Here is a 25,609-nt window from a genome sequence, read left to right as displayed (position 1 = left end):
GGAATGTGATTAGTACTACATATGCCCGTGCATTATGCAGGACTAGCAGCATCAAAGAGAGGGGATATGGGAAATGCAGGAATGTGATTAGTAATACTTATGCCCGTGCATTATGCAGGACTAGCAGCATCATAAGGCAGGGGATATGGGAAATGAAGGTATGTGAATAGTACTAATTATGCCCGTTCATTATGCAGCAGTGGCGGCTCGTCAATAGAGGGCGCAGGGGCGCCGCCCCCATCAAGATTCAAGAATATACATATACAAAAATTATATAAAAATACATAAATAAAATATTTTTTTCATACGATGTGCCGGCTGGTAGTAAGAAAAGCATCAGCATTTAATAAAAACTGGCTTTAATCGGTCAACTATTTTCTATGTTTTTCAATGTGTTTCATGCGGGGCGCCGGACAAATGGATGTCTATGTGAGACTTTAAATTTTCGGACAGCATGTGACCTGAAGCTGGTCTCTAATTGGTTTCTTAAAGATTCTCCTCGGAGCGCAAGTCGTTGCGTCCCTGGCCAATCAGAATTGGATACATGTTATTTTATCCAATCTGATTGGATCTCGTCACCTGTCATTCAAATTTACGCTCTGGGCCACTACTGCGAGTGCGCAGGCGACACCACTTCGACACTTGTTAGGCTGATCAAATTTTTTGTGTAAACAATGGCAGCAGTTCATCCAAATTCTGTAATTTATTTACAAAAAAACCCTTTCACAAGGCTTTCGCTGGAAGAAATAAAAAAGATAAAGGATCTCGGACCGGACCAACCCGATTTACAAATCCAGCAGCAGGCCAGTGACAGAGGACGAAGCTACACACGAAGCTTCACCCGCGCTTGTTATGAGAAACGGAGGTGGCTGGCTGGATGTGATGTTAGCAATTCTCTTTTTTGTTTTCCCTGTCTTTTATTTCAAAGTGTCGGCACTGAAGTTTTGTGGACAACGACGGGGGTAAGAGACCTCAAACATCTCTCTGACAAATGCAAACGTCATGAAAGTAGCCGCAGCCATATTGATAATAGCATGAAACTAACGTTTTTATGTTCAAGTAGGAAACATGCTTTTTGGTACTTTGGTCTGAAATGTATATAAAAGAGAAACATTTATGTTCAAGTAGGAAACATGCTTTTTGGTACTTTGGTCTGAAATGTATATAAAAGAGAAACATTTATGTTCAAGTAGGAAACATGCTTTTTGGTACTTCTTTTGGTCTGAAATGTAAATAAAGATCATCAAAATTTATATTCAAGTAGTCAAAATGGTTTTTGGTACTGCTTTATATTTATTTGCCCCCCTCAATAAAATAAAAAAAATGCGCCCCCCCAAAAATAAATATCACCAGCCGCCACTGTTATGCAGGATTAGCAGCATCAAAGGGAGGGGTAGCATTAATAAAGGGAAGGAGTATTAATGCTACCCCTCCCTTTGATGCTGCTAGTCCTGCATAATGCACGGGCATATGTAGTACTAATTACATTCCTGCATTTCCCATAAATATGCTAAATTCCTCTTGATATGCAAATTATTTTGTTAAGGCGCCCTTTCCCCCCCCCTTCCAACCCAGCTTATATATATATGCTCCAAGCTCGTGTGCTGTTTCATTCAGACGCTGTCGTCTCGACAGACCTGGTTTTCACCTGAGGACGGCTGCTTGCGTTGTGGCCGAAACGTCGTGAGAATTATTTTATCATGTTTTATTTTTATTATTTTATTACTTCCCTTCTACGTGACTTTACCGAAATAACCAAGAAGATGAATCCCTGCAGTCACGAAAGCTTTAAATCGAAATTCATTAGAGCTCATGCACTAAACCACAGACAATTTCAGGAATTTCTTTCTGAGCTAAATGTTGACTATGAAGATGTTCTGTACCACACAGAAGTCCGTTGGCTGAGTCGAGGGAGATTTTTGAAACGTTTCTATGACTTACTTCCACAGATTACAGCTTTTCTGCTTTCAAAAAACAAAGAAGTACCAGAGCTCAATGATGCAGAATGGAAATGGCACCTTGCCTTTCTGACAGATGTAACAGAGCTACTCAACAGTTTCAATGTGCAACTTCAAGGAAAGGGGAAGCTCATCTGTGATATGCAATCACATGTCAAAGCATTTGAAGTAAAATTAGGCCTCCTCATCAAACAAGTGAAGGAGGACAACTTCTGCCATCTCCCCACAACTCAAAATCTGTTAGCGGAAAAACCATTGGTTGCATTCCCAAACAAAACATGTGTGGATTCACTGGAAAAATTGCAAAAGGAGTTCCAATTTAGATTTAAAGAGCTTCATCTCCATGAACAGGACATACAGCTTTTCTGTAACCCATTTTCTATTGACATTGAAAATGTGGATACAATTTACCAAATGGAACTGGCTGAACTGCAGAATTGTGACTCTCTGAAAGACGCATTCAAGTCAAGCAGCCTTCATAATTTCTATGCATCTCTCTCCTCCGAGACATATCCTCATCTCAGGAACCATGCACTCAAAATGGCAACCATCTTTGGCAGCACTTATGTCTGTGAACAGACTTTTTCCAGAATGAAACATTTGAAATCTCCAACCAGATCTAGACTAACGGATGCACACTTGCATCACTTGTTACGACAAGCAGTGACAAATATGGAACCGGACATTGACCATCTCATTAGCCAAAAGCAGGCCCATAGTTCCCATTGAAATACTGTCAAGTTTGTTGATTTAACTTTACTTGTTCTTCATTTTAAATATTGTATTTGTTCCCATTTTGTTTCTTTACTTCAAAATAAGATATATGCAGTGTGCATAGGAATTTGTTCATAGTTTTTTTTAACTATAGTCCGGCCCTCCAACAGTCTGAGGGACAGTGAACTGGCCCCGTTTAAAAAGTTTGAGGACCCCTGCCTTAGACGGACACTCCAAACCGCCACCCAATTGTGCAATCACTTTCAAGAACAAATGCGTCATAAACAACAATAACATCGCCAACCACTTCAACAAACTTTTCTCATCAACCGTCCCACACTCTTCCAATAAATCCACCCATCAAAAAATCCGTTAAATCAAGGAACTACCTCTGAACGACGCCCCCAAATTTAGCCTGGAAGAGGTGAAACTAGCTATCAAAAAAGCCAAACATCACCACCAACTTACCTCCATCCAGAGGTGGGACAAAGTCATTGTTATGCAAGTCACAAGTAAGTCTCAAGTCTTTGCTCTCGAGTCCCAAGTCAAGTCGAGTCAAAGATGAGGCAAGTCCAAGTCGAGTCTGAAGTCATCAAAATCATGACTCGAGTCTGACTCGAGTCCAAGTCGCATGACTCGAGTCCACACCTCTGAGGTGGGACAAAGTCATTGTTGTGCAAGTCACAAGTAAGTCTCAAGTCTTTGCTCTCGAGTCCCGAGTCAAGTCGAGTCAAAGATGAGGCAAGTCCAAGTCGAGTCTGAAGTCATCAAAATCATGACTCGAGTCTGACTCGAGTCCAAGTCGCATGACTCGAGTCCACACCTCTGCCTCCATCATCTCACCAACATGGCTTTCGCCCTGCACTCAACAACAGCTCTTCTCAACCTAACCACCCAAATTGCAAACGGTTTCAATGAGCAAAAGCCCCCATCTCGCACTATTGTCGCTTCCCTTGACCTTACAAAGGCTTTCGACACCGTTAAGCACCTCACGCTCGTCATCATCCAGGGTTCTACACTTCCATCAGGCCTTGTTTGCTGGCTTACAAATTACCTAAGAGGCCGTCAATCATGCACTCTCTTTCGTGATATTCATTCCTCCTCACGAAACAATCATGCAGGAGTACCACAAGGTTCCATAATATCCCCAGGGCTGTTCAACGCCTACCTCCACAATCTACCACACCCTCCAAAAGGAGTACAAGTAGTCAGCTATGCCGGACGACATCACAGTTTACACTTCTAATCAAAATATACACAAAATGGAAAACTCAATCAACTCCTATTTAAAACGGCTCGGCACTTTCCTAGCTAATAGATCGCTTCAACTCTCAACATCCAAATCAACAGTCACCCTTTTCACACCTGATCCTCATCAAGCCAACTTACATCTCAACATCATAATAAACAACCAACGCCTCCCACTAGCAAAAACCCCAAAATTATTGGTGTAACCTTTGACACCATGTTCAGCTTCGCTCAACACGGCAGAAACGTCCGTGCAAAAGTTAACAAACGAAATAACATCTTACGAGCTTTAGCCGGCACATCTTGGGGTCAACAAAAGGAGACTTTACTCCTAACCTACAAAGCCATTGGACGTCCCATCATCAATTATGCCAGTCCCATTTGGTGCCCAAACCTCTCCTCTACAGGTTACCAAAAGCTCCAAACCGCCCAAAACCAGGCACTTGACCTAGCTACAGGATGCCATCTCATGGCGCCCATTGACCATCTCCACCAAGACCATCTCCACCAAGTCTTCCGATTCAAGAACACTGCAAGCTTCTCACCGATCAATATCTGGCTTCGTGCCACTCGACAACGCATCCTTGCACAAAGCTACTCAAAGCCCCTGCACCTGCTAGGAAAATGAATTTCACCTTGCTTTCCTTCAGCTCTGCCAACATGCAATCTACTTTAAATGCTCTTCCATCAAATAGCACCATCAAATAAATGTTGAACCACTTGCACACTGCTGCCACCTTGCACTGCCTGAACGCCTACAAGCCCCCAATGTCGTGCTAGGGGGTTGGCCCCCACCCATATCAGACAACGAAAAATCCCTGACCCGGGCAACTCGCACAAAACTGGCTCAACTCCGTTCAGGTTACTGCTCCATGCTAGCCGATTACCAAAATCGAATCGACCCAAACGCCCCAAACTGCTGCCCTTTGTGCCAAGCAATGCCAGAAGACGTCTCTCATTTTCTCAGTTGCCTAAAACGCGGACCAAAAATTTAATCGATTGATCTCTGGCTAAACCATTCCAAAGTGGCGACACAACGCCACCAATAAACAGAAAGTGCACGGAAAACAACAACAACATTAACTGTGGTGTTCCCATTTAAACTGCCGAGTAGATAGAGCTGGGTGGATTTAAGAAACGTGCAGCATTGTTTTAACTGCCGTGCCAGGAGTTCAGTGTTCTTACTGTGACATCGTGGCAGCATAGAAATCGGATAGATTGTTGGATAATGTCCGTATCAATATTTAACATGCACTGCCACGCCTTCGCCGTTTTAAGTGTACACAGTGCAACCTCTGCATGCCAAAGTGCGCTATCAAACAATCACGGTGTCAAAACAACTGCCTAACGTTGCCCATGTCCACATACAAACGAGAGGTGGATGCAGTTCGCTGCAACAAACACCGCGAAACGTGCGGGGGGAGGGGGGGGGGTTATATTAAAAATATCATCGTTCGTGGCACCACCACCGAAGGCAACCACCTCTCACTCGGTATCACATGATCGTGCGGTAATTTTACAATTTAAGAAGCTAAATCCAGCTGGAGTCTATTAGAGGTTTATGCTTTGAGCAAGGGGCTTAGAAAAAAAACAGACGCACTGCAATAAGCACAGAGACCCATCACATGCAATGTCAGTAGTCAAACCCATTTTTACAATTATAGATTTTTACAAAATAAGAAAGTTAAAAATATGCCTCTTTCACACATCTGTGCCTCGAGGCAATACAATGTTTCTGCAGCAATGATTGGACAAAGCAAACTATGGATTAGTTTCCATTTTCATTGTCTCATCAGCAGAGATGAGGGGCTTTCCATTGAACTGGCAGGTGTTTATCGGCAAGGACCCCAGCTGTTAGCTATGGGTCCTAATTTTACACAAAAATATGCAATGCACGAAACATTTCGCCACAATGACGCCGATGATTATTTTGCGTCGTGCATTTGTAAGCAATGGGTTTTCAACTCGTAGCTTTGTAGAAACACAACTATGGATAGTGATACTTAAATGCGAACCCAAGAAAATGCATGCAGCAAGATGGGAAGTAGAGGTCATGTAGAAATAAGCCCTCCCTTCGGTTAGGAATTGCTGGAGGGATGCAATTAGTCTGGAACGTTTCTACTGTACCCCACACTGTTGCGTGTCTTCGCTAGGGCTTCGAGCTCTGCTGCTTGCAACAGCACACTTTACTGGCTTTCACTTGTGTCCATCTCTCTCAGCTGCTGTTTTTCGCGAGGCGATACTATTTTTTTCCAGAATGTTTATAACACAACTCCACATCCGTAAACTTTACAACTTACATACAAAAATAAAAATCTATTCTTATTCGGTGTCATGTCGCGAGACGAGGAAGCGCATACCACAGAGGTACCTCAGAAATCCCTTCGAGTGACCCCTGGTACAGAATAGAGGGCAGCATTTTCTGACCAGCTCTGGCACCAAGGGTAATAATGTTCTCTGAATGACACGTAGGCCAATATGTTTTTAATTTTCAGCTAGAAAGTAGCCAAATTAGAATCAGAAGAATAAGAAATGTCATGATTCTTTTTCAGTGATTGGTAACCGAGCTGAGAGTTATCTATACCCAGTTTTAATCACAGGCGGATATCAAGATTGAAACCCAGGTTATCAGTGGTGCTTGCTTGGCCCTATGACCTCTGAGCCACATGGCCTTTGCAATTTCACAATTGTCACAGAATGCAAGCATTGAGGATGGAACAATGAATGGATTAATTGATTATTAATCTCTCGATATATGCAACAAATTGAGTGGAAAGCTGATAATGCTTCCGTATCCACTTTCTCGCATCTCCAATGAGCATGGTTGGCTATGTATGGCGCAAAAGAAATTCAACATTCATACCAATGCTAACATATACTGCAATTTGCTATGCCTAGCAAGCAGAATATCTTAAGGTTGACACCCCCAGAGGTACAAAAAGCCAGTACATATCACCGTAAGACAAATACTATCTCACAATACTAGAAGACGAGAGAATTACGTGGACATGCATTGCCTTGAGCGGTGAATCATCATTATTATTATGATTGCACAACTGATCAAAGAAACGAGACTTTTCATGTCCGAGGAAGACTTACAAATGTCCCAGGACAGCTGCTTCAAAAACAGGATAATCCTGGGAAAATCAAGACAGATGGAAACCCTGATCCGAACATTACAATCAAGGTTTCCATATAATAAATACATATGGGATGAAAAATCGTCAAATTAAACTTCATGACATTCGCAAGGAAGGTAAAAGAGCACGGAATATAAGGTTGTATCATCATCATACATGGCTGGGAATGATTTAACAGATGTTCTCATCGCAGAGACACTTCATCATGTCACCCACGTTGGCCTGCTGGAAAACCAATTGCTACAATACGTTATAAGACTTCGGAGGATTTAAATTTATTTAATCGTACAAGAGATTAAGGGATGCCTGGGCTACCGTTTCAAAAATAGAAAGGACCAACTTCTTTTCAAAGGATTTTCCGTGAAGAGTGAAGCTCGCATGGCCAGGCAAATGCAACTGCAGTCCGCACTTTTCAGCGGTGAAAATTCTTCTGAAATTGAATTCCTATGTGCATCAACTTTAAACTATCCCCGAGCATGGACAGCGACACATCTTAAACACACACAAAGACAGACACACAGACAACTCGTAAGAAAGAAACATTCCCCATATGTAGCCTAGACAACCTGTTCGGGAAAGTGCTTCTAGATTTGAAGCTTTCGTGACTGCAAGGATTCATATTTCTTAGGTTTTTTTCGGTAAAGTCACGTAGGTAAAAAATTTAAATTAATAAAAGTAAAATAAAAATAAAAATCACGACGCTTCGGAGGCAACACAAGCTTCCGTCTTCAGGTGGAACAGTCACAGCACGATAGCTGTATCACGATAGCTGTAACAGCTATCGTGCTGTGACTGTTCCTCCTGAAGACGGAAGCTGGTGTTGCCTCCGAAACGTTGTGATTTTTATTTTTATTTTACTTTTATTAACTTTATTTTTTTACCTACGTGACTTTACCGAAAAAACCTAAGAATATGAATAGGGAAAGTGCTGTTCGTGAGCACCATTTTAAGGGTGGCACAGTCTAGAAGGGAGCAATGCAGCCAGCACCACGCCCGCCCGTCTTTGTCTCCCCGAGCGCTTAAGGACACACTGCACACCAGGTACTCATTTAAGTCGAGCTAAGCCCGGCCCAGAATCGATTCAGATGTCTCTTACCACTCACGTTAGCCATGAGTGCAAATCGTACCAGTTGACCATCTTCATAGCGTGATGCGCCAACGACTCTGCGCGCATGCACAAAGACGCGAGTGTAAGGTGCACACGCTCAAACAAATCATGCAGCAGTTGCAGAAAACGACACCAATGCAACTTATCTCAAATGCTTCCAATCAATAAAATGCACACCTCACATGATGCGACAAACGCTGTGGAATCGCCTCCTCTGGCTAGACAAGCCAAAATAGGCCTTGTAAAACATTTTTGGCGCCAGTGAAAACATATTGTTTGGTATTCTTGTCAATGTGTTTTGTAAAAACGAAAATTTTGACTTTGTTGCCCATAAGAGGTTTTTAGGTTAGATCTCGTAAAAATAAATGTGTCATTAAACCTGCCACCACACCACACAGCAAATGTTAAAGAAACATGCCAATTCGTTACTAGTCCAGCACACCGGTGTGTTCGAGAGTAAAACCCACAAGATTTACAATTCGAGTACGACGTTTCGCCAGTAATTACATCTAGCATCATCAGGCGACAGCCAGAGTTGTGGAGATATCCTCCTGTTTCGATCTTAAATCGAGGGATAAATGTGATATCGACACTTGTGGGCCAATCAGCTGCGAAGGCCAGAGGGGGAGGGGGGGTTAATGTATGCACATAAATTATAATGGATACCCATTACCGGTTGGGTTATTCATCGGATATTCAACATACATTATGCATGCACACCATGCATGTACATCCTGCCATTTTTGGGTGAAAGAAATCGCAATACCAGTTATTGTCTGCTCACAGTTAATCACCATCGACATCTTCTTGGTTCTTTCGGTAAAGTGACGTAGAAGGGAAGTAATAAAATCATAAAAATAAAACATAATATATTATATTATTTTATTATATTATTTTATTATGTTTTATTTTTATTATTGTATTACTTCCTTTCTACGTGACTTTACCGAAAAAACCAAGATGAATCCCTGCAATCACGAAAGCTTTAAATCACCATCGACATATTGTGACCTGCATAGGCATGCCGTTAATCGGTTTATTACCTCATAATTCGCTCCCAAGGAGCACTAAGCTTGTAGCTATCAGAATGGTTAAAATATTTTTTATTTCTCTCACTTTCGAAATATTCTCTAATTGGTCTTGGCCAGTGGTCACTAGTTGCCTTTACATATTATTTCCATTGATTTATCATGGCACACATAACTAGTTATTATGAATAAGCTCAAAAATCGTTTCATATATACTTAATAATAATATATTGATAGGTCTACAGTGGAACACATTTTGTTGACCGATTCGGAAATGTAAAAATGTGCTCATATTTACTACTATAATGAGCCCAGAATGTCTGTGTGTCCCACGTGTGACGTCACTGCACGTCGGCCAGCCCCCCTCATTAATAATCATGAAAAGGTGACGTCCTCCACATAGACCCCCCCCTCATTAATATATAATCATGAGCGGGTGATGTCACTCCACATGTAGCACCCCCCCCACCTCATTAATAATCATGAACAGGTGATGTCACTCCACATCGAATAGCCCCCCTCATTAATAATCATGAAGAGGTGATGTCTTCTAAATGGATACCCCCCCCCAACATTCATTAGCGGGTGACGTCACTCCACATGGGGGGGGGGCGAGGTGCCTCCTCCTCCCCCCTCCTCAGCGTCAACTTACAACCCTCACTACAAAGGCAGAACCCTCACGTCACGCAATCTCCGTAACGCTATTGAGACATAGAAGTAAAAAGGACGTCTTGATGAAAAAGGGATTATAACCTTTAAATGAAATAGGTCTGTGTCACCGCAGCCTTACAAATTGCACACAAATTGATGCAATGAATATCACGTCAAGGTCTGCTTTTCGCTTGCAAGTTTCAGATTTGCTGAAATACACCGGTCCTTGGAAGAGCAAAAGGCTAGTGCTTGCGAAAACAGTGGCAGTAGCAATCATAAAGGAAATGTCAATGCTAACCCTAACATCGTTAATGTTTAATCACAATACACACTGGACCTTCTGATTCCCAAGGTTTCAGATCAAGGTCACACGCGGTAATACAGCAGCAAATTGTGTCTGTGCGTTAAACATGTGTCAGTAAATCGGAAGCTTTATGTACAGCAAATGCACAGTTGTGACCAGAGACTCGGTCCTCTCATCAAGCCTTTCTGTCTGGTGAGATTCCCATCATTTTACTGTTAGAATTGGTTTAGCACACAGGCTGCTTTCGCGACCAATATTATCCATAATAAAGGTCTCTTCAATTAGATCATGTAAATAGGAATGTGTCGTGAACAGAAATTGTTAGAGCTTTTCTCAGCATAAACCATCAGCTTTTGGTTAATCATCAAACAAAGACAGTCACTCTATTATCACGCTCTTTAAGATGTGCATCTGAAATGCTCTTCCTTCCGACATTAAAAAGTAAATTGGGCCATACCCTTTTAAATCTAGATTGAAAACTCATGTCTTTAGAACTGCTTTTTGGGGTTTAGTTTGTTGTCCTTCCCCCACACCTCCAATTAGCACGGTTGGCTACATAGTGTGCGAACGAAGTTCAACATACATAGATACACTGTGTGCAGTGCGTAATTAATCCCAGTGCAGCAGGCACCAGCAGGGCTGTTGGCCGGTGCACTCGGGCACACATCACATTTAATGGCGCCATTAATACTTCAGGATACCATTCCCTGAAAGCAACGGTGATGGTTTAACATGACAGCCAAGGATGGACCTACTGTGTTCTCATACTCAGATCGGTGAAATTTATGGTGCACGTTTGACACTGAACTCATTACGGTGCTTGCACTACTGATAAATAATAATAATAATAAACATGCCAAGGAATAACATTTCCCTTAGAGGTTACGAAACACTTTATTGTTACAACTCTCAGTCAGTGCTATCCTTTTAGCTTGCGTCTGCAAAATACAACGATAGAACAGGCAGCATGTATTATAGTATGTGTGTATGTGTGGTCACGTAAACTGGTAATGGACATGATAGGCTCTTCTATCGATGGAAATGTACACCAACCATTACAGGTACAATTTTGTTCAAGAGGATCGTCATTTTTAGCCACCTTGGCCCGTAAAATTCTGCGAAATGAGTAATATATATAAATATTTTCCGAACATGACATTAATTTAAAACACTTACGCACATCAAAAATAAAACGTAACACACACAGCATATATAATTAAACATTTTACAACTTGATACGTTCAAATTTTGTGCCAACCCACGACGTGTTATTCACCGATTGCAAGTGAAAACAATATCAAGAATGACAAACCAGTCCATCCCTGTTCCTAGTTTCTTTGAGTAAAAATGTTTGAAAACTATGGGCAGAGAGATATTGAAGCTATGTTTCACAGATATGGATATAAACTACTGCCAAGTGCCTAAACGCTTAATTATTATGCCAGTAATGATTCACACTCCTTGCAATTTAATTAATTGCCACAATTCTGGGTTGTGATTTCATTCTGGAATCAATGAGATTGTTGCCATTACAGTGCATGTAGGGTCTCTAGTGGCTGTCAGGTTTAAATACAACCATGCCTGCAAGATCATTGCCCTAAACGCCCCATGAAACTAAGCATGTTTGAGCCTGGTTAGTACTTGGATGGGCGACCACCCGAGGTACTGCACTTTCCTCCCACGTGAAGCCAATTGGCATTTTATTATTACACATATGTAAGAAAATCAATTCATACGTAGATTGATGTGCCAATGAGCATAAGAATCGATTTTAATAAATGAATCAGTGCTGTATTAAGTAAAGCTTAATTTTAGTGGTGACCCAAGAATAATTTTGTTCACCGCCTGTTCTTGCTGCTGGGACAATCTTGGGAATCGATGCTCGGCGAGTGATTCACCGAATCTAACACAGTTACCGACAATCGGCACCAAGCTGCCCATAAAACTTGCCAAGTCCCTGGCCATGGGGGCGAATGACATTGACAGGTTTTCCCACCCCCGCATTATCGCTCTCACAGAACCGTTGGGGGGGCGAACGGTGAAGAAACTATTTGAAAAAAAATCCAGTGCGCAGCCTGCACATGGTTAGAGCTCTAGCAAAAAAGCACTGCAAGTCTTCTGGGAACTGAGCTATGATGTTAAGCTATTAGTATTATATTACCAAAATATACCATATTAGGCATATTGTATATATAATGTGAAAGGCTCTAAGTGGAAACAGAGAGCATTACCCTTTAGGTTTTCAATACAATGTGTTTATACTTTTTTTTGACAATGACAAACTACACATCAACCAAGACCTCATCATTGTACCTCACCGTCAACTAAAATCCCGATATGCTGTCACCATCCTAGAATCTCACCCAGATCCAGAATAATACTGGCGACAGTAAGCAATAAAACATGACTTTTTGTAAGCCAATTAATTTGAGAACCTTGACAGTTTAATAAACCTTCTTTCATTTAGCAACTACGAACAGGCCACATGAATGTGAACGTGTTAAAAACCGACAGCATATGAATGGGAAGATATCGCTTAGTCAGCATTCAATCAAAAGAAAATGGCCTGTGCCGAGAGCAAACAAAACTATCAGATTTTCAGATCGGAGTTCAAACGGAAAACACAATGCCGTGATAAAATAAATGCGTACGGAAGAGAGACGGGAACACACACACACACCCATGCCAGCGTTAATGGCCTTGTGCAGATGCGTGGCCATGGCTCCCACGTGGCCTGCTACGTGCCGATCACAATCACGTGTGCCACCACTCCCAGCCCCCACCACCAAGGAGGCTCCTTCGGTGCCCTGCCCCGTGGGTGGGTTTCCTGCAGTCGACGTATATACGCGGCGGCGTTCTGGCAAGCGCGCGAAGCCCAGCTCGGGTTGTGTTCACTGGATCAACACGAGCGTAACGTGAAACTGCCCTCATTGTAAACTGTTGAGAGGAGGTGGTCCGCCGAACGGTAGCCGGTCTCAACATCGCGTGCTCAAAATTACTTTTAAGGAGTGCCCAAATTAGGTGTGGCCACTGTGTTTAACGGCTTGATTTATATTTTCCCACGGTTTGAGGCATTATTATGGGTATATTATCCACACTATTTCATTGGCCCCATCACGACATTTTATCAAAAGCACCAACGTTGCACAAGGCCAATGTCTTAATAACAACCACAGGGCTTATTTCCACATGTACAGCCAATTTTGTTAATCCACTGCTGAATGAAGTGGTGAAAGTAGCTTTTCCCTGCAGCAAATCTGGCCTTGCAATTGACAAAGCACGACTTATACAATGTAAAGTTGGTACTTCTCTACTCTTACACATGTATATAACCACTGTCATGCTTGCCAAAAACAATTATACGCACTTGCTGTTTGGTGCACTTCTTTCCCTATGCATTGCTGTTGCCTCAACCATCTGAAAGGACGCTGTGCTAAAACTATACAACTTACTTATTACGTAAACTCTTGAAACTAACAAAAGTATAATTCATTGCAGGCTTGGTAAAAAAAAATCCAGTTAGAGTCTGGGGCTGTATATTATAGCATAAAATATTGCAGTGCAAAAAGCCATTAAGCAAATGCTTTCCTTATGAGGCTTCAAGCCAGGCTATGTTCTTTCTTGTGCGATCATTTTTAACACCAGACTTAAAATAACAAAACCTCAAACAGACCGTGTGGGGCATGTCATGAAACGCCTTGACCAAATTTAGAGATCACTTTTTATGAATTTTCTCACCTGCAGTGTTCACAGTGTTATGCACTGGGGTGATGCAAGATACACATATGCAACCAACTAAATAAACTATTTAAGATACACGGACACTGCCAAGTTAAAAATATGTTTAAGTAAAGAGCTCCTTGAGATGAAATTGTACTAAAAATGTGAAATACATCCAAATAGTGCCATGTATATATTTTTTGCGTATGGTTATGTTATAATTGACACTAGGCATATGGCAAACTGCAGTGATATAACTCATAATTGTGGCAGATTTGATTGTTTCTTCTTAATCTGGTCCAAATCAGCTTACTGGTTTCTCTTTTCAAAGCGTGTAGACACACATTATTAAATACAACAACAATAATTATAATTAGAGATGGGAGGACTAGTCAATTAACTGACATATAAGTGTGGCAGAGTGCTGGGGCCCCTCTAAAAATGGCAGCCTTCCTGACACCCTGCCCTCGAAGGTGGAAAATCCCACTTAGCAGACACCCAGTGACGCGCCTAATGATGCTGTCGACTTCGCCAAGCCCTGTCCATCGCCTCCCATCCAACGGCACACGTGACACTTATTTTTTTTGTTACTGTTATTAATGTGACCAGATTAATAAAAATAAAACATAATAAAATTATTCTCACGACGTTTCGGCCACAATGCAAGCAGCCGTCCTCAGGTGAAAACCAGGTCCGTCGAGGCGACAGAGTCTAAATGAAACAGCACACGAGCTTGGAGCATATATATAAGCTCGTGTGCTGTTTCATTCAGACTCTGTCGCCTCGACGGACCTGGTTTTCACCTGAGGACGGCTGCTTGCGTTGTGGCCGAAACGTCGTGAGAATAATTTTATTATGTTTTATTTTTATTATTTTATTACTCCCCTTCTACGTGACTTTACTGAAAGAACCAAGAAGATGAATCCCTGCAGTCACGAAAGCTTTAAATCAAAAATGTGACCAGATTAGTTGACTAATACAGCTGCCAATCGGTCGAATAATTTATTACTTAAATAATCGGAGAGCCCAGCTCTAATCGTGATCACATTCAAAGGAAAAAGAAACACCATCATATGCTTCCTTCCAACATTTGCTGCACTCAAGTGATAACAATTGCTTTTGTGAAAAAAGTGAATGTGGTCTGATTGTTGCTACAATCCCATGGAAAATTAGGCTTCATTGAAATATTCACCCTTGCTGATGTCAACAAATTGAGGACATTTCAATAAGTCCAGTGACTCATGCACTTCAAAGATCATGTAAAGCCGAACTCAAGAGTCTGATGCTCACTGGTGAATTACATTGTTAGTAGGTTTCATCTTTCAACGGAGAAAGCATTCCATAATACACATCAATGCACTGTTAGTTAATCTGAATCTCACATTATTCTATCTGATACATACAAGCAAACGTGTCATGGCTTGAAGACCCCGCGCCCAGCAAGATTGAACCCACACAGATAATCAGCCTAGCTCATGCGATATAATGACAACACTCCAGGATATAGGAACCCACCATATGTTGGATCCAAACTGTCTCTATGCAAACCAAGGCAGCACTGCCACATGGTAATTGACGTGCCAATATATATACTTTTCAACACATCTCAAATTTGATATAACCTTCCCTCCTGCCCCATCATGGTTGTCAGAAGTTATTCACCTTAATTTAAGAGCCAAATCATTTTAAGTGCTATAACATTACATATGTATCCAAATCCCATTTATTTAGCATATTCTTTCGATGGAAAATGTCACTTAAATTTAAATATAGATGATATATTCACTCTCATTTTAAATAACTTAGAAGAAATGTAATTGCACACATGTGTGTCAATGGGTCATTATTTTTATAGAAATTCAGAGGGCCTCTATTAGAGGCATAATACTACAAACAATAATTTTAAATAAATATTGACGACATCACGGGGGACCCTCTCTGTATCCTCGGCAGGCCAAATTCTAATCTTCAAAAAAAGCGCTGTAACACATGGGGGCTTAGTAAATTTGCTCCATCGTTGGCTATAGAAACATTGCAAGGTCTTCGCAAAAAGCTGACAAAAACAAACGTTCGCAAAAATGTGCTACAAAGAAGGGTCATTAACCAGAAACAACACCAATAGTTTTTTCATGTGAAGGCAGTGTTATTGACAAATGTGTTGAGGGTTTTTGTTATTCATGATTGTGCCCCACTGCCAACACAGCATCACCACATGATTAAACGAGACGAGAATCTGGCCCTCGATGAGTATAAGACAGTGGACAAAAATGCCTCGGAGACAGCGGAGAAGAACTCACCAACGGCAGTTGCCTTGATGCCAGTCACCTGCAGAAACAAATTGTGTTTGGAGACCACGCACACATCCTGGCCAAGACGCTCGCGGCTTGGAATCTCAAACGTGATCTCGTACTTGTGGCCAATCTTCAGGAAGCCAACCTGCCAGACACACGCCGCAAAAACAGAAGCATCGCCATTCAACCACGCACTGCAGGCGTCACCTTACAGCAGAGAAAAAAAATCCCTCATGAAGCCATAACAGACTGTTGGTGCAAGTGCTGTTAGCGAGCAGCTACGAAGGCCGGTACAGCACACGACGGGGTGAGCTGGCCAGCACCACGCCCAGCCGCCTTTGTCTCCCTAGTGACAATAATTTACACATTGTACCAGGTACTCATTTGAGGCCGAGTCGACCTAGGAGAGCACTAACCACTGCATCACCATTCCCCACAGGCACAGTTACACACACATACACATGGTATACAGCGTGATCTCGAAACACCGAGCTATTTAAGGGGTGAGGTGTCCCGATATATCTACTTTGTGAACAAAACTCCATTATTTCAATGAAGACCAGCACTTTTCTAATTCACATCTTGTTAAAAAACAAACCACGAGCCATTCCTGAATGGAACGCACGGTACAAATTGCTGCACAGTGCAGCACTGAACTGGGGTTCCCTGGTTTGTGATGTTTCTGAGCATCGTGGAGCGACAGCAAATGGCAAATCAGTATTGCTTTTCACGCTGTTCAATCATTGAGCTTCGGGAGTGCGATCTATTATTCCTTTTTTTAAGGGTCCCCTCCAATATGTGGGACACGGTATGTAGTCGGCCACGTGGGGAGATGAAGGGAGATATGGCCCATTGGCAGGGACGAGGCCTGCATTGTATGATCCAACCATCAGGGGTTCAAACCTTAGTGAGGAAGCTCCCGTCCGTCTCCTGCGTGACCATGACGATCGAGTCGTGCAGTTTATCGTCAAAGTGGACGTGCCCAGCTCCTTCGGCTCCCACCTCCTCCCCAAAGTGCACTCCTCCAGACCGATGCTTCGCTGGAGCTTTACGAGGACACACACGTACGTGTGCGAAAAGTCACACAGGACACAAGTCGGTCACGGGTCTAGTTGTAAAATTTGAAATATAGCCCAATTTTAATGGAGCAGATAGTCCCTTTATTGCAATGAACGGGGGATATTTTGCCTTTCCATCTGGCCGAATGACCGAGGGACGCTTTATACTTTATGCTTTCACAAAAGCTGCAACTCCCCAAAAATAAATGCTATGAAACCTATCACACACAGCGTAATTATATAAATGCCCAGATCTTTAATACTGGCTGCGAAATACTTTCAAGAAACATTTAAATAAACCTGTTAGGGTGCGTATCAGCGCACGTACATTACAACACAAGCGCGTGGGTGTAAGCTCACACGTCTAGAATGTAAAACCACTGGCATACATGTTTGCATTTTAAGTGCAAAAAATATCTTTATCAAATTTCAAATAGCAAAAAAACCTAAACACATTAATCAAAAACACTCGTCGAAATTGAAGAAAAATATAAGTAATATTTTTAGAATTGACCCTTAATCACAGCACATTATTGCCGAAAACGTTGCCAAATATATATAGCTTTCCTTTTCAGGCACTGTTATTGACGAATGTAATGGATTATTTGAACATTTTTGCACGTGCATCACTGGCAATGCAGTATCACCAAATAATGTGTTTCATTTCATACAGTTGGATCTCCTAGCAAAATGGACGCACTTATAGGTAGCAATGTTTAGTAGTAGTAATGCCTCTCAAGGCACATTCAATCTTTCACAGCATTACCATGCACTCAATGCCTTTCACCAAATATATTTTTTGTGGATTTAGCGACTGTTGACATTTTATAAAGTACATGTTACACACATTTATCGGGAGTGGCATTTTAAATGCGCGTCGAGGAAAAAAAAGGCTACGACATCCTTTCCTACTGCAATTTTCACAAAACACATAAACAAACACATGCAATAAAAGTAAACAACGCAATTATCTGTAAGAAACAGATGTCATCTCTTGTTTGGTAAAATATTTACAAATAAATATTGTGAAAATCACAACACAGCCCTGTATACCTTTCTTTGCAGCTGCCATGGTTATCTTTGTTCAGTCGATGCGTTGTTCCAAATGCCAAAATTCTCATCAGCCTTTAGCTCACAAGCGCATGCCTTGCAGAGGTCTCCTCACCTGAATATAGCCTAGGGAGAGGATACACATCGCAGTTGACTGTACTGGAACTAGAAAAAAACAAAGCAAAATAAACCTCACTTAACAACGTACATTGCCAAGTGAACATGTGCTGATCGTAATGACAACATAGATAATTACAACAGCAACAAAAATAACATGCATGCGACGAAAATGCAAATAGAAAACTGATATATGGTATTGGTTATGGCTTGGGAAGGGAGGCCTTTATCCAACAGTGAATTGCTGGCAATAATATTGTATATGCATGCTGCATAAGCAGTAAGAATATGAGGTTTAACAAATAGGAAAAATTCAATTAGAATTTTGAAAAATAATTTTATAGTACAGTATATATATTTTTTTCATGTCAAAGCCATTTTGGTTTCGCAAACGAAGACCTCTGGTGATGCATTTAATATAAACCAATTTGTCAAAGCATAAATGAAATTGCCAGCACAACAGAAGAATAATTTTAACAAAGAGAAAAGAATAATGGCTCAATGCAACATCAATGATCGAGCTGGCAATTGCTGATACGTGGCAGAGATCTGGGAAAAGTCACACCACTAACGGAAGTTAATATGCTCTTTAGCCCATCTCTCCTTGTTCATCATGTTCACGTTCTTTCTCAGAAAGCCATGACATTCTCTAAATCATGAATGGTTCATCATTAGCAATTTCCCAAATCACCCTGTAATGTAACGAAGTTTAATTGTATTTATTGATTGGAAAACTGGCTTACATGTTTTTTTAAACCTTGAAATTGCAGTAGCAGGCTGTATTAATATTTGCACGTGTACAGTTGATACGGCATAAGAAATGTTTAAGAAAAAATAATTCCGCATTCAGAATCATTGCACGTACAAGAAACGGTGACAAAGATACCATCTATTTTCCACTATCGGTTCGATTTTCGGATGTTCAGAAAGCCAACAAAGTTGTGCTAAGCTGGAAAGCTTGAATACAGCATGAGATTTTTCAGCAGAGGTAATTTTCCTAACGCAGTTTCCTCAATTAGCAGCTGCGTTATTATAACAGTACAGCCTGAATTGTGTTTGCACCTGCCAGGAATAAAAAAATAAAACAATGTTTCAATGACTGCAAAACTCCACGTGAATTTTTTTTTATTTACCTGTGAAAAAAAGATGACAAAAAAGTTTTAAAAAGTGCCTGGGTCAACATTGTAATGGTCACATATTTACCAAATAATTAATACACGTGGAAATTTGCACAAAATAAATGTTAAACTACCATTCGTTAGGAAGTATTAAAATAACCCGTATGACAAAATCACCATGAATGCACCCTATCCTGCAAGATCTGTGTAGGTTTGAGTAGTAGTACAGTGATACCTCGGTTCACGAACTTAATTCGTGAACTGACTCTGGTCGTGAACCGAATTGGTCGTGAACCGAGGCACATTTTCCCATAGGGTTCAATGTAAATCCGGTTAATCCGTTCTGACCCTTTTTTTTGGTTTTTGAAGCACAAAAATATGAAACAAATGACAATACACATTACTGTAGTACTGTACAGTATAGTAATGTATAAAGAGAGAACACTAACCTTGCTTGAGATGACTTCTGGCATGGAGGAAGGCAGGTGGGAGGCGGGTGGGAGACAGTAAGCACTCAAACGGGTGAACTGTACAATACAGTAAGTACAGTATTGTACAGTAAGTACAGTAGTGCTGTACAGTAAGTACAGTATTGTACAGTACAGTAGTACAGTACAGTACTGTATGTGCTAAAAAGCACACCAAAAATCTAAAAGTCACTGAAAGTGTCTTCACAGTACTCACAGTACTTCTTTCTGTGTCTCTGCTTCTCTCCACGATCTTCCTACAGGAAGTCACGACCACGTGACAGCCTGGAATGAGCATAAAAATGGGCGCGGCTCCTGTTCGTGAACCGAAGCGGAGTTCGTGAACCGGAGCATATTTTTATGAAATTTTCTGTTCGTGAACCGAGTTGTTCGTGAACCGAAGCGTTCGTGAACCGAGGTATCACTGTACTTGGATGAGAGTCTGTCTGGGAACACACAGTGTTGTAGGCTCGACCTGTGTTGTGGCCGGGACATAGCAGTACAGCAATCGAATCTTGAATCTATCTGTGTTAAGATTTCAATGCTAACCCCTAGTATGCATGTTAGTTTTTTTTCCTAGAAAATTCCAAACACTCATAAGTGGAAATAGCCAAACATACCAATGAAGGACTCTCTTGCAGAAAAAAGTATTGAAACTCAGTGAATATTTCCTGGTTAAAAAGGGCATCCTTTTTTATTATTACTTTGTATTATACACGATGTAAAACAATGGTGGAGTAGTGGCACAGCGAGTAGCACGCTGCAAGCAGAGGTCAATTCCTGGCCATGGTCGACGTAATGGGGAGTGACATATGAACCGGTCCTGGTGACTGCATTTTTACCAAACTCGGGAAGACTCTGCCCATCGGCAAATTCCACTGACAGGTTTACCCACCCCTGCCTCATCACTCTCATAGTACTGTGGGCTATGGTGAAAACAATCTTTGAAGATAATCCACTATGCAGCCAGCACATGGTTAAACGCACTGCGAGGCTTCTGGGAGCTGAGCTATGCTATTCGTATTAGATTGGAAACAGATACCTTCTTAATTTTGGAGCTTTCGTGACTGCAGGAATTATTCTTTGGTTCTTTCGGTAAAGTCACGTACAAAGATAAAATAATAAATTAAATAATAGCATACTACGACGTTTCGATTGCAACACAAGCAATCATCATCAGGTATAAAAGAAATAGCAACAAAATCTAACCAGAAACACCATATAAGCAGACAGACATCATAAACATACACAGAGAGAGAACACGTATCGGCACAAAGAGAGAGGTCGTCTCTGTGACGGGGCCTTACACAGATACCTTATTAGGTAGATTTCACTGATAAAGCAAAATGCTCTTAATGTAAACAAGGAGACATTATACCATTGCTATCTCAATGTGTTCATAGAATTAACAGAAAGGTGTTAACGTTATTATCAATCATAATATGTGGAAGAAGCAATGATGCAGTGGCTATAGAGCACTGGGAACTCGGTTCAATTCCCAGCCACAGTTAACGTCAGTGGCAAGTCATATTTAAACTGGTCCAGGGTGCACCCTCCACCAACCCATGCTGACCGACGTGATGAAGTATGGAGAAACAACCCTGATGAGTGCCATGGCGTGGAGGGGCCTTTGCCTGGAATGGTCTGACAACGTTCTGTAAAATGTATTTATTAGAACATGCTTAGTTTATGAATTTCACAATTTTTTCAAATTTACTTTTTTTCCTGCGTGAAGGAGCTCAATTACTTACAAATAAATTCACAGCATGCACCACAATAATCCGCCGTAATCGCAGCTTAATGCCCATCTACTTGCAGCCGACATCACATGATTTAACAATAACATAAGCAGATGAGAAGGAACGTTTTCGTTGACAAACTTGTCTGAAGCAATGAAGGCTAATGGAAGAGTGTATTTGAGTTTTGTAATACAAGACTAGTTCTTGACCACCGAGTTGTCCTGTAAGCCAATAAAAATGCTGCAAAGATTAAACTTTCCAAGTTTATTTTACATGATTACATTGGCTACCATACACACAAATACTTCTCCACGAAATTGCTACCATACGTATAATTTTGCAGAAAGAGCCAACGGCAGTATCTAGTTGACATGTAATGATGCATCGATTCACCAATTAAAATTGATTGATAGGCTCATTATATGAATCAGACTGATTTATGGTTATTAAACAGAAATGGCATGTGCATGTTAAATTTTGATTAAATGGGTTTATAACTGTATTATGCAAGCAAGACGGAAAAAGTAGCACAAGTACAAAGGAAATTGCAGACGTGACAAGAAGAATCGATCATCGAATCCAATCGCTCCCACAAATGCTGACAATTTAATGAATCGCTCGGAAGGGTTCAATTGGCCGCATGTGTTGCATCAAGCAAGTGCTATTTGCCATCTTTGATGGTCAACACTGCCCATGTGCAAGCCCTTTCACGCTTATCCATTCAGACACACACAGCAATACTGTAGTGGCACTGCAGCCGTTAACGCTGCAGTACGTGTGAGAATATTGGCGATTCAGCCCGGCTACCACACAGAAATGCATTAGACCTCTGGCAATGCAGGGAAACAAACAAACAAGCCTGCCCAGCTTTGTGAACATGGCTGAGCCAGTGGGAGCCAGATATTACAACTCTAAACGATAGCTTAGAATGAAACTGTACAGAATGATATTACCATCCACTAAAAAAGGTGACATTTATAATATGGTACAGGTGCATACATTTTTAAGACGACAAAGCTGTCATTATAGAGCAGCGTGGGTCAACATTGATCTTAAAGCCCCTTTGCTCCCAACGATTAATCAATGTGTTGCTGTCAAATTGCTCCCCTTCCAATTGAACTGCCACTAAATGGAGATGCTGCACTTAAGCAGAATGCAGAATTCACAGCTTTTCACGAAGGACAGCTAAGCAGCTATTACTTTCATGAGTTGCCCCACCTGTTTGAGACATGAGTTTTGAAAATAAAGGAGTTGGTAATACAAAAAAAATGTAAATGTCCTTTAGGTTATAATCTAACAGAAGGGAAGGGCAACCTAAGGTAATATATATACAAGATTTATATACACAATCTGTCTACAGAAAGGTGTGTGGTCATCCTCTACTGTTGACCCCTTGCTGGCTTTATCATCTTTCCCATTGTGCATCCTCTGCCCGTCAAGGTTCCTTCTATATATTTACTTATATTTCTTTTGTCTCCTCCTATTCTCTTTCCTGTGTTTTTTTAGATCCATTCATCTATACAGGAGGCGGCAATCCAATTGTACACTGGTTCTCATTTTCTACGTTTGCTTTTTGAAAATATAAATAATAAACAGGTATTCATTATATACTGTATCACCAGCCAATTATTTCAAATGTCCATCACAACCGTGGAGAAAACACGAGTTGCATTTATCTCAGAAGGGTTTTTGTTTTATATAGAAAAACTTTCACAACGTTGAGTACCAATACGAAACCCACCATGGATCTATTAAATCCCTCTATAAATCAGTGTTTCCAGTAGGGTAAGAAGAGGCCAAACGAAAGCTACACTCAAATATTGCACGGAAGAAACACCGTCTATAATTACACAGCGTGTGAACGCTCCACATTTGAATTTTCAAAGTGCCACCATACGGTGTAAAATTGATAAAGGTCATATCGATATACATTGTGAAATACGTTAAATAATATATACTGTCATTTAATGCAGCTCACATCACAGACATCTATTAAGGAGATGCTAAATATTTCAAAACATACCAACTTGTTTGAAAAATAATACCACTATGCTGACTGAAGCTGTCAGCTGCTCTGAGAATAACGGTTGACCTTTATGGAGCTACAGGACCTGCAAAGTGAACATTTATAGCTCTTAGATGATGTTAGAAATGTTGGAGCAACAATGCATATGCCCAAAGCATACTGAAGCCACACACTGTTATCACCGTAGCTTGTTTAAACGTTAAAGTGTTATGGCCACTTAAACAGGCAAACATCCACAATTATTCACAATCTGTGAAGTTAGATCTGATAAGTGTTCAGATCTTAACCTCAGATAAAAGCGGGCTTTATTCATTCAATACACTCCTATCAACATTAGCATGCCTTTTGAGATCTGAAAGGTAAAAGATTGAAAACCAAATATATTTAATGCATGTAATTTACAAGTATAAAAAATGTATTGTTGAACATTTCCAAGTAAAGTATTTTTATCTTAATTTATATATTTTAAAAATAATCCTAATTATACTGCCATGTTGGTCTGTATTGCTCTCCCTATGCTGAGAGCTTTTTCCGGAACCGAATAAAATTCCTCAGAAAATGCATTCATTTCCCAAGTTCAGGTAAAAGATTAATTTAGTCCCTGACGAAGCTCTCAGCACACGTAGTGTAACATCGGACATCATGCCAAACAACACGTGGTGCAGGCCAACAACACACCGGAGAGCCATATAATGTGTTTACAATGAGAAGCATTCCAACAAACTCATGAATAGCAGGCAACAAATGGGCAGTAGCTCCGGGAACAGGTGTCACACCATGTTTCAAGATGCCACACTGCTCTAAGTAAACGTGGCTTGCTGGTGTAAGGTTTTCAGATTGCCCTTTCGTGCAGAGTGGACCTCAGTCAGAGAGACCACAGCTGGGATGACCTTGGGTAGCAATAGGTCGCCTTTTCTTAGCATTTTTTAAAAAGTCCTTGATTATTTGCTTTGTCGCTGACCCCGTGATGAACCTTGGGATCACCGATAAGATTGGCTCATGTTGTACAAATGTGTTTCAGCTTTTATTAACAATATATGCAAGGGGCTGCTTTTATTTCATTTCAATCCTACGCCAGCCACCACAGAGGCTCTAATACAACGTCCTCTAGTTGGGACTCATTCCACCAGCAAGTGTGAACAAGCAATTATAGTATTGCGCCTTTACCTTTTACATATGCCAGAGCCCACCAATTGTGACTTAATTTGCGTCTCGTTAATTTAACAAGGCTGACTGACACTTGAGAGCATGCAGCTCTGCTTTTGGCGTCCAAAACAACCGTAAGCCTAATTAAATCTAAAACACGATCCTCAAAACACGTAGCAATAAATATTGACCCAGAGTGATGATAGACTGTTAATGGGAATTTGCCAACACAGCAAAACTGTGTTTAACATGTCTTGCTTACACTTGTACGTTTGCACAGTATCTATTCGTAAGTGTGTATCCTGTGCTGTATTGTGTGTAGCAGTGTCTTGCGCAAAATGTTGTTTCACAGTTTTAAATATGAAATGAATGTAAATGCACCGAGACATGGAGTAGATTAAGTAAATGGAAACATCATGTGCGTAAAGTATACGCAGATTACATATTTATCATATTCTGTGTTGCCTTGAAGGAAGTTCCACTGTTGTAAGTTACTTCTATGTTGCCACGTATGACCCATCAGTGGCTTGACAACACAGCACGTGTACACGGTACACTCTATACACTTCTGCTGCATGTATGTCACCAGTGTACGTGTCCACATCTTAAAATACATCTTGACGATAATACAGTGAAGCATTTAGGGGGGGCATGACATCATTTGGGGTTAAAATAGACACGACAAAAACTAAAAAAAGCCAATATCGAGAAACAATGTGCGAATAA

At 41.0% G+C, this 25,609-nt stretch overlaps 1 protein-coding gene across 4 annotated transcripts in view; it reads right to left on the bottom strand.

The window, feature by feature from the left end:
• Positions 1–25,609, bottom strand: part of ADISSP (adipose secreted signaling protein) — a 50,903-nt gene that overhangs the window by 22,681 nt on the left and 2,613 nt on the right. For 2 of the 4 annotated variants that reach the window (XM_078599393.1, XM_078599396.1), the window contains exons 2-4: positions 18,274–18,396; positions 17,066–17,208; positions 16,169–16,307 (exon numbers count right to left, since the gene is read on the bottom strand). In XM_078599393.1, coding sequence (XP_078455519.1) covers positions 16,169–16,307; positions 17,066–17,208; positions 18,274–18,292 — 301 coding nt within the window. In that variant the 5' untranslated portion in view covers positions 18,293–18,396. Of the gene's footprint in view, positions 1–16,168; positions 16,308–17,065; positions 17,209–18,273; positions 18,397–19,954; positions 19,972–20,189; positions 20,258–25,609 lie in introns of all 4 variants that reach the window. The other 2 variants (XM_078599395.1, XM_078599394.1) reach the window with 2 other exon arrangements.

This window comes from Lampetra planeri, chromosome 12, assembly GCF_965212315.1.
Source record: "Lampetra planeri chromosome 12, kcLamPlan1.2.h2, whole genome shotgun sequence".
Lineage (NCBI taxonomy): Eukaryota > Metazoa > Chordata > Hyperoartia > Petromyzontiformes > Petromyzontidae > Lampetra > Lampetra planeri.
The sequence above is the reverse complement of the archived record's forward strand: the minus strand, read 5'-3'. Positions and strand labels throughout refer to the sequence as shown.